The 9,771-nt window shown below is 35.4% G+C and overlaps 2 protein-coding genes across 2 annotated transcripts in view; both read left to right on the top strand.

The window, feature by feature from the left end:
- The first annotated feature begins 751 nt into the window (after positions 1-751).
- LOC112150457 lies at positions 752-6,812 on the top strand. The gene is made up of 7 exons (XM_024278807.2): positions 752-2,057; positions 3,536-3,625; positions 5,112-5,194; positions 5,330-5,455; positions 5,725-5,797; positions 5,889-6,053; positions 6,337-6,812. Exons 1-7 carry the CDS (start codon positions 2,003-2,005, stop codon positions 6,471-6,473), a joined length of 729 nt encoding a protein of 242 aa, XP_024134575.1. The 5' UTR covers positions 752-2,002; the 3' UTR covers positions 6,474-6,812.
- A 165-nt stretch (positions 6,813-6,977) lies between these two features.
- Positions 6,978-9,771, top strand: part of mccc1 (methylcrotonoyl-CoA carboxylase 1 (alpha)) — a 7,109-nt gene continuing 4,315 nt past the window's right edge. Inside the window, exons 1-8 of the mRNA XM_024278806.2 lie at positions 6,978-7,226; positions 7,622-7,665; positions 8,002-8,141; positions 8,225-8,320; positions 8,401-8,522; positions 8,648-8,795; positions 8,869-8,990; positions 9,055-9,166. Of these exons, the coding sequence (XP_024134574.1) occupies positions 7,171-7,226; positions 7,622-7,665; positions 8,002-8,141; positions 8,225-8,320; positions 8,401-8,522; positions 8,648-8,795; positions 8,869-8,990; positions 9,055-9,166 (840 nt within the window). The 5' untranslated portion in view covers positions 6,978-7,170. The remainder of the gene's footprint in view (positions 7,227-7,621; positions 7,666-8,001; positions 8,142-8,224; positions 8,321-8,400; positions 8,523-8,647; positions 8,796-8,868; positions 8,991-9,054; positions 9,167-9,771) is intronic.

Genomic DNA, 9,771 nt, shown 5'->3' on the forward strand with positions numbered 1-9,771 from the left:
GATAATAATTTTATTTTAATGAATCTATGTGTGTCTGCATAATTGTATTTTTATTATTAACCTTCCAGAAACTCTGACTAACTTGAAAACACTCATCACGGAGCATCACCAGAGCAGTCATCATGATGCAACCGCAGTCATCAGATGTTACCCCCCACCACCCAAAAATGAAGAAAAAAAACAAACATATAAAATAAAATAATGACCCATTATGACAGAGAGGTTGTGTAAGGTAATGAATTCCTGTAGCATTTTGGTTCCTTTTTTATTAACTTTATTTATAATGCACCAGTTTAAAAACAAGGTTGCTTAATAAAAAACATTATTTATCTCATATTTTTCGGTATATTTTTTTAATAACCACAACCTTTTTAGATTTAGGACTAACCCTAACTTTATCCCAAACACCCAAGGCTTAATCATAAAATTTCATTTGATATTAGTGGCTTGACTTAATATCCGAAACAACTAGCGATTTTTTTATTTTAGTTTCAGTATTGTATTTTTTTGCATAAATAAAATACAAACATGAAAAGAAAATAGCTTAAAAAATGACTTCCTTTCAAAATAAAAGACATCCTACACCATAGGATCATGAAAATGCAGCAAATGCAGTAGGAAGTGTAAAATCATCAATGATATAAAAAAAACCTCTTTATTTGACTGTTTCTGGTGTGTTTCAGCAACAAATTCATAAATATTACCAACAAAAACTAAATCAGAGCTGATGAAGTGACCCCTACCATGTGTTAAAGCCATGAGGCTCACTTTAAATCCTTACATTTGTTCAAAAATGGAAAATCTGTTTTATGGATTATAATTTCACACAGCTTTAATTCTGGTTGTACTTTATGAGAATAAATAGATTTTCTTTGATTAAAAAAAGCTCAAAATTAAGTCCAAATATGTTATTATGACGTTCATAAACTACACAGGATTGATGGAGAATTACGGTTGAAGTTGAAGTTAATTTATTTTTATTTACTGCTTACTTTCTTTTGATTTTACAGTTACTTTTTACATTTTTTAAAAACGTTTTATTTTAACCAAAGAGCCACAATGGAGAGGTAGAAGATGTGATATGTAGAAGATATAGTAGCTGGGACAGAGACTTGTAACCTCTGTGACCTCTCACAAGTCTGCGCTCAAATTACTTCCTTTTTTTTTTTTTTTTTGTAAATGGCAGTTCTCTTAAAGCATTAATCGTCACTCATGTTTGACTCAGACTCAGTTTTAGCACTCTTAACAAAAGTATAAAAACATTTAGTTTTTCCTCTAACTGCTCCCTTTTGGGGTAAAACACTTATGATAATCTCATGTGATTCGGCTTCAGATTTATGACAGATCCTAACTCAACCCTCTGCACCAAACTGGTTCTGGGACCAGAACATTGAAACATCAAAGAGTGCCCCCATGTGGTTGTAGTAACGTATACATCCCCAGTATTCTCAGGTGATCTCCCATCCAAGGACTAACTTGGTCCAACTCCAGGATGATGCGACTGCACTAGAAGCATCTACCAAATGTCTCAATGTAAATGGGGGTGTGGTCATTTGATTGACAGCAAATTCTCTCCTTATCCTTTGTATTTTTTTCTAATATCTGTCAGTTTTGAATTTGCCTATTAGTGACATTTTTTAATTAGATTTTGGTTTTATTGGAAGTTCACAGAACTGAAAAACTGGCTTCAAGTGCAGAAAACTTATAGACTGTATCTGAGCAAAATGATCCAGAGAAATTAAATATTCAAAGTTTTTCTAAGACTGTAGACTGAGTGAAGTTGAGCTGCAGCTTTTTTATTGCAGTGGGATCAGAGTAGCAGTCATGATTCAGCAGCTGCCACTCATCCGTTCCTCGGTCATTCTGCCTCTTCTGAAGTCAGAGGTGTGAACTCTGACTCAAACAGCTCCTCCTCCTCTGCTGCCTCACTTGTGTTTCCCTTTGTTCAGTCCAACCACGTTTGCTTGTCTTCTTTCACCTTCAGCTTCTATTCTTCTCCATCATGAACGCTCAGACTTACAGATGGCCTCCTGTCCTCCTGGCTGCTCTTATTCCATGTAAGTGTGGTATTATCATTTTATTTGTCTTCCTTTGAATGTGGTGTTGAAATAAATCCTCTTTCATATTTTACTCTTTGCTTTTAAACTTTTCTTCGGTGGTCATGGGGTTGGCGCTGCTGTTGGGCAAAGGTTTCAGGGCAGAAATCCAATTTATAATTTATTAAATGTACAATTTTCATATTAAACTGTTTTTTTACACTTGAGTGACACGGATATACATTTATGACCACATATATATGAGTAGATATGCATGATTGTAAATCAATAAAACGGACGTCAGGCATTCCATTTATTGTAAAATGTGACCATGCATCCTCTTAAAGAATATTTAATTTTCTCTGGCCTCAGAAAGAACATCAAATCTTCATCAAACCACTGGGAAATCTTTGCTCATAGTTTTGCTATTAGCAATGTGAAAGCTATAATATCGCTTTATGTCTTTATAGAAAGCAAATATTGCAATCAGGGATACAAACATTAGTATTATGATGCCTTCAAGAAATGTTTTTATCAGTGTTTCATTATGAATGAATAAAGGGGAAATTTTAAGTATGTGTCTGAGCTGCATTTTGTCACTGTTTGTGTGTTATAGTCAGAAGTGCAAACGCCTGGTCTGGTTTCCTGCTCCCTTCAGCTCAGAAGGCATCGGTGGTCCTGCACTTGTGTTACTTGTCATTGTGGTTTCAAAAGAAGTGTTGCGATCAGAATGCATGCTACCATTACCGCACAACAAGCCAGCCTCACATTTCCTGGAATTAAAACTTTTGGTCAACAAAAAAGAACAAAAAATAAAAACCATTAAAACACATTTATGTTTTTGTATTAACAGATAGAAAACTTGCAGAAAATAAATTCCCAAATATCCTGTATTCGTCCGGACTTGACATAAATCATGTTATTAGCTGTCAGTCAGCTCTTTGTGCAACTTTTTTCAGTTTTAGGCTCTTGATGATGCACATTCACACTGCATGAAACCTCACTCCTCATGCACACCAAACAGAAAAACAACTCTGAGCTTATTGCATTTAGGAGAGTCAGTCACAGACATGAGGATGTCAAGTGTTTACAAGGATTTTTGTCATGATCTTAAATTCACATTTCTACAAGAAGGATTTTTTTTTCAAAAACATCTATTTACTTCTGCATTCTAAGTAGAAACTTGAGCGAGGAAGTTAACACCTTTTACTGCATCGTCATCCAGAAACAACCACGATTGAAAGAAAATACGCTTAATACCTAAAGCATGACAAGTGTCCAATCTCCCAAAATTTGCTTCAATGAATAAATTAATTTAAAAAAAAATATTTTTAAAGTAATTTTCAAGCTTAAAAATTGATCTACTGGGCTAAAGAGGGCAACAGATGCCCACATCATCAAGCAGAACCCTGTATTCTGATGACGCTAAGGTTCCCCAACTCTGAGTTGGAGGATTTGGTGCAGATGAATGTGAAGTGAAGGGTGCTCTCCTTCCACAGGTGTCCTCCTGCAGAGGACGGATGGATCGCTCTCTGAGGCTCACATTTATCAGCCCATCCTAAACCCCAACGAGAGCGTTCCCTCACAAGGTATGTAGAAACTAAACAGCATGTTACCCGAGGCCGGTTTCAGCTGTTATGAGGTGATTCTCCATCGATGTCTGCTGCAGATTTGGAAACCCAAAATAGATCATTTTGGACAACAGCTGCAAGTCCAGAGTCAGAATTATCCAGGGTTCTCTTTGAGTTTTTCTAAATAGTTAGATTTTTAAAATCAAAACTTGTTTACACATTTGCATCTATAAAAGTATTTTTATGAAAACAGGAAGTAAAGAGTTTCATTTTTTTACTTTTTGAATAAATATAAGGTCTTTATAACTATTAGATGAGTAACTGTACTTGCAAAGTAGGTTTAAGAATGCCAAAGGATCACTATTTTAAACTAATACAGTTTTATAAGTTAAAATTCCATTAAACAAAGTTTTCTGATCATAAAATCTGTTTCACACATTTGGTGATTTAAATTAAGCAAAATTGGGATCTCTTAATACACAAGTAGAATTTTTTATAGCAAAAATTTCCATGAAAAGTACAGAAACTGACTAAAGAATGACTTGCTTACGTGAGAAATTTGATTTGTGGATTTTAAAAATAAACAAATCAATGAGGAAACTAAAGAAAATTAAATAAATTAAATATTTTAGTGTGGAAAAAACTAATTTGATTGGGGATTTAATCAAGAATGTTCCCCTTAATGTCCTCAAAAAGGATCAGAACTAACAAAAATTTCATGTAAATATTCCTCAAAGAAACATTTTAGAATTTTTGGTTGAATCTATAAAGATGACAAAACAAGTAAAAATATTTTTTTTGCAGTAGATCAGTTTTTTGTTTTGTATGGCATTCATGCGAATCTAGTAATAAAACCATTACAAAGCAACTCTAGACTTATTTTACCAAAAAAAAGAAGTTAATAGGTTTCTTTAGTCTTAAAAATTCCCCAAAATGTTAACAAACTAAAAATACAAAAGAAAATCCCACAAAAAGCACAAATAAGAAAATAGATTTAAGCCAGCAAAACAAGACAGAGTTAGATGAAGGAAGCTGATTCGCTGTGGCGACTCCTGAAGGGAAAAAACAAAGGAGTTTATTTATTTATTCAGTTAACAAACAGGTTATTTTTTAAGTCTTGCAATAGATCCCTTAAAAATAATTTAATTTGTGTTTTGTAATAACTTATTTTTAAAGGTCTGACTCATGCTTTTTATACTTACATATACATCTATCAGACTTACATCACGTTATTGGTCACAAATTGACCAACTGGATTTTATTGTTACTGTTTTTTTTATTTGTTACTGTCAGACTAAACTTGTAAATTATCAGTGTTTTATTTTTTCTCCTATATTCTATATTTTTGGGTTACATTAGGTTGAGACCTTATAGAAGCATTTTGCTTTTTTCCCCTCCCTGCAATGCATTTAACTGGATTTTTTTGCTTGTTAAATGTCCAAAAATAATAAACTCAAACTAATTTAAAGATAACAGCACATCTGGCTCATGTTTTTGTGTGCAGGAAGCTACGCAGTGAAAAACTATAATGGGAGTCTGTGTGTTACGGTCGTCACAGGAGTGGAGTACATCATCACTGAAAATAAGGTCAGAGTCTGTCCTTGTCAAATCTGCAGATTGGTGATTTTCAAGTAGTAAAAATACAAAGTTACAGTAAAATCTGCTTTTTTTCCTTTTAAAAATGAAAAAAGCCAACACTTTTTTGTCTTCTTGTGCTCCTAGATAAACTGGTATTTCAATCTGGACCCATCAGGAGTTAAGGTCAATGGATATTGTGGCAAAGATGTTGCAGATATCTCTCTTACTCTGCCAGGTGATGCAGCCAGTCTGCAGTTTAATTTTAAGAAGGTAAACCCAAAACAAGCGATTAAAAAAGAGAACAAACACACTGAATCAGACTCAAACTGAGGAAACCATCCCAGCATGAGCAACAACACATTAGGATTACAGAAAAAAAACACTCCCACATGCAAAACACTTCCTGAAAAAGACATTTATGTGAAACTAACTTTAAAAACTATAAAAAATGTATCATGATAGTACTTTAAATTAAAATTTACTATGAATGTATGTTTATTTGTTGTGATTTATTCACTTTCCCCCTTTTTGTCTCCAAGAAATTCAACAAATTTTATGTCTCCCAACTGAATGCTCACTTATCTCCTCAACCTCTTTGCAAAGGATGTATCAGTAAGGAAAGAGATTTTGTGAAAATTTTAGCATAACTGAATGAGAAAAGTCCTCTAACAAAATATTTTGATTTATTATCTGTTACCCACAGATAAAACATATTCAGGCCAGATCACCAGTGAGATGCTTTTCTTGACACCTGTCTGTGAAACCTTCAAGAGCAGATCGGGATTCCTGCTTTCTGTTTCGCCTGCCATGAAGATCAAGCTGGTTCCTCTGCAAATGAAAGCCTTCATTTTGTCTGACAGAGAGTATGGTAAAAATGGGATGGTTTTGTTTATTTCAAGATTGTTTTAGGATGATGGTAAAAGCAAAAATTATACATGTAAATATAAAAAGCTTCAAGAAAGTGAAAGTAAAAACACAAAAATCAGTGTAAAAGTTGGGTAAAAATTCTTAAAAGATGACAATCAAGGTTTTTCTTTTGCTTTTTAATCCAACTGTTGAATTTAGAATAATTTTGGAGGAATTTATATTTATTTTGTATGAGTTTCAGGTCAGCAGACTCAATTTTAATCATTCCTTGACTTCTCTTTTAGGTCTCGAGTGTCTCAAGGAGTCAAAGAAAATCATTGCCATGGTTATGGGGGCGGTAGTGATGACTCTGATATTCATCGTCATGCTGTCATTTCTGTTCATCAGGGACCGCCGACGACAAGGATATGAAAGGATGTAAACATCGGTTCAGTTTTTGTACCTATATAAGTCTGTGTGCTTTGTATGTATGCTTGAAGGAAATTAATAAACATAATCTATATTCAAAATCCAGCAGACACCTTTCTTTTACTGTCTTCTATCTCAATTTATGGCTTAATATTAATAATATATCAAAATATAAACTATAAAATTAGAAAAGTAACAATAACTTTATCCATGACAATGATACAAATTGATAAGATATTGCTATTTTTATAAAGAATATTTTAGAATGTCACAACAATTACAAACATTTTTGAAACCTTTTTTTATTTATTTTTAAATATCTACTTTAAAACATTGTAAAGTCAAACAATAAAATATATGTATATAAATTTCAAGGAACCACTAACTGGTAAACACTGCCCTCTGGTGGCAAATCTGTGTCATTGCAATTGCATCTCCGCCTCCACATCCCTAATTCTGATTGGTTGTCACAACTACGAGTCCCTGGTAGGGACACAACTCTTAAAATATTTTTCAAAATTATGTGTCTTAGTTATATTTCGTGCAGTTGTTACCTTTTTCACACGTATTTCTAGTTTTTGCTTGTTAAAAAAGTGTTTCGTCTTCTTTAGATAACATAGACTGCGTGCAAAGTGTCAGACAAAATTTCGCCTTTTCTTCTCACCTGGACATTAGCTAGCTAGCATCGCTAGCCTGGTCAGCTGAAGGAGATGGCTGCAGTAATTTTGAGTTTTCCCACTCTGTGTGGGCTGAGAATTCTTCCACGGTGAGTGCATCAATATGTGAAAAGGGTTCGAGTAGTATTTACGACTCTGATGTTAAGTTTACTTTACTTTAGTAAGTCAATTGCAAGTCAGTGTTTATCTTCCATCCTAGCTAGCTAATAATTCCTCATCCAAAAGTCTGAATTATTTGCAAAAAGTCACAATTGACACATTTAGGAATTTGCTCCCCCATGAACTATAGTTGTAGGATTTTATTTTTATCTTGTGATGAACAAAAGTAGCACACTGGCAGCTAACGTGAAACTTGCAGGCAAAATTGAACGACCAAAAGGTCATTTACTTGTTACTATTGTATTTAGCATCCTTTTTAAACCACTGGAGTCGCTTAAGTTTGATGAATTCAAAATATGTAGAGGATGGTGTGTTTTCTTTTCAGGAAGCTGACATGGACCAGAAAAGGCGTCAGGCTAGCCTCGGGAGGTGAGTAAACAAGACTCAGTCAACCACTAGGGTTTGATCCAGTCATTTTTAGTGGTTTGATTCCTCCTTACAAAGCGAATTCCTTTATGTGTAGCTAAGGAGGCAGTATGCTATTTTTTTCTTTTTTGACTCATCTAAATAAATGAATAAATATATGTCTTAAAATATATATATTTTTAAGAACACATTTCTTGATTTCCTTCCCTGCAGCTTGTAGATTTGTTATTTTATTTATGTCAACACACTTTGGATCCTAAACAGTTTATTTTGTTTTAACCTCTTTTATTAAGTTGCATTTCAATATATATTTTTTAAACAAACTTTTAAACTCTGCAGGAGTTGAGAGGATCGAAAAGGTGCTGATTGCTAATCGGGGAGAGATTGCGTGCCGTGTGATGCGTACAGCTAAAAAGATGGGCGTGCGTTCCGTGGCGGTGTACAGCGATGCAGACAAAAGCTCCATGCATGTGGCAATGGTGAGACACTCTCAGTCTGTACGCCTGGATCTGTTTTCATCGCTCACCACTGATTGACAAAGCTTCATATGGGTTCATTTCAGGCAGATGAAGCTTATCACATCGGCCCTCCTCCTTCACAACAAAGTTACCTCTCCATGGAGAAAGTTTTGGAGGTGGCCAAGAAGTCAGGGTCGCATGTAAGTAAGCTGACATAAGTTGTCAGGATTTTACCTCCTTTGAGGTACACTGTTCATCTTCCCTTGTGTCACCTTTTTAGGCAGTTCATCCCGGTTATGGGTTTCTATCAGAAAACACAGAGTTTGCAGAGGCATGTAAACGGGAAGGAATCATCTTCATCGGGCCTCCCTCCTCTGCCATACGAGACATGGGTATTAAGAGGTGATTGGTATTTCATTTTGTGAAACTTAAAACACGTTGCTTCAGGATACCTGAGCTTAAGCTTTTGAGGATGTTAGAAAAATGTCACAAAAATAAAAATCTGTTGTTTAAAAATCTGTTCTTAGCACATCCAAGCACATCATGTCAGCTGCCGGGGTACCAATCATAGGTGGTTATCATGGCGAGGACCAATCAAACGAGAGGCTGCTGGCGGAAGCCTCAAAGATCGGCTTTCCCGTGATGATCAAGGCAGTCCGGGGTGGAGGAGGGAAGGTGAGAGGAAGCAGTAAAGCTAAAAAAAAAAAAAAAAATCTCTGCTGCGTCTTAAGATAACTCCGCCTTTCAGGGAATGCGGATCGCTCGCTCAGAATCCGACTTCTTGGAGCAATTGGAATCTGCAAGAAGAGAAGCCAGGAAGTCTTTTAATGATGATGTCATGCTGGTGGAGAAGTTTGTGGAAGATCCCAGGTACTGTAGCACTCACTGCATAGGCCTCTGGGTCCTGCCTGAGTGACGCTCCCATCTTCCGCAGACACGTAGAGGTTCAGGTGTTTGGCGACACGCATGGCAACGCTGTCTACCTGTTTGAGAGGGACTGCAGCGTCCAGAGGAGGCATCAGAAGATCATAGAGGAAGCTCCGGGGGTGAGTGCTGCTCACATAGAGATGTGCTGACGGAAATCTGACTCATGAGTTTGTGAGAGATGCTGCAAATCTGCAGTTCTGACATTGTCTCATCGCATTAAAGGATCCCGACGAAAACCTCAAAGCACAGAACCTGTTTTCTGAAATCTCTTTTTAGTTCTACTTCTATGTTAAATTTTAAAACTATATTTGAGTTTCACAGCTGAAAAAATATGACAATTTTACTAGAAATACATGAATATTTTTTTTCTAACAGCATAACAGTTTTTTATCATCTAAAGTCCATGTTTGGAGCACAAAAAAAGAAGATGTGCTGGAATACCTACTTTAACAATAAATAAAAAGGGTAGTGTGACCGAAAGGGAAGAGAATTGATCACATTTAAGAGTAAAAGACCTCCAGCAGACATAAACTACTTTTGAAGTAGAATTTTTTGTTGCAGGAAGATTCACAAGTGCATTAAATAATAAATCCAATTCCTGGTAGGTGCACTGAAGTGTGTGCATCAGCAAAACAGCCCCACACAAGATGTATTTCTTAGTTTAGAAGATTCAGCCAGATCTTTACTACTGTTTCCTTTTGGATTTAGTTTTTTTTTTTTTACT

This window comes from Oryzias melastigma, linkage group LG4 (assembly GCF_002922805.2).
Source record: "Oryzias melastigma strain HK-1 linkage group LG4, ASM292280v2, whole genome shotgun sequence".
Lineage (NCBI taxonomy): Eukaryota > Metazoa > Chordata > Actinopteri > Beloniformes > Adrianichthyidae > Oryzias > Oryzias melastigma.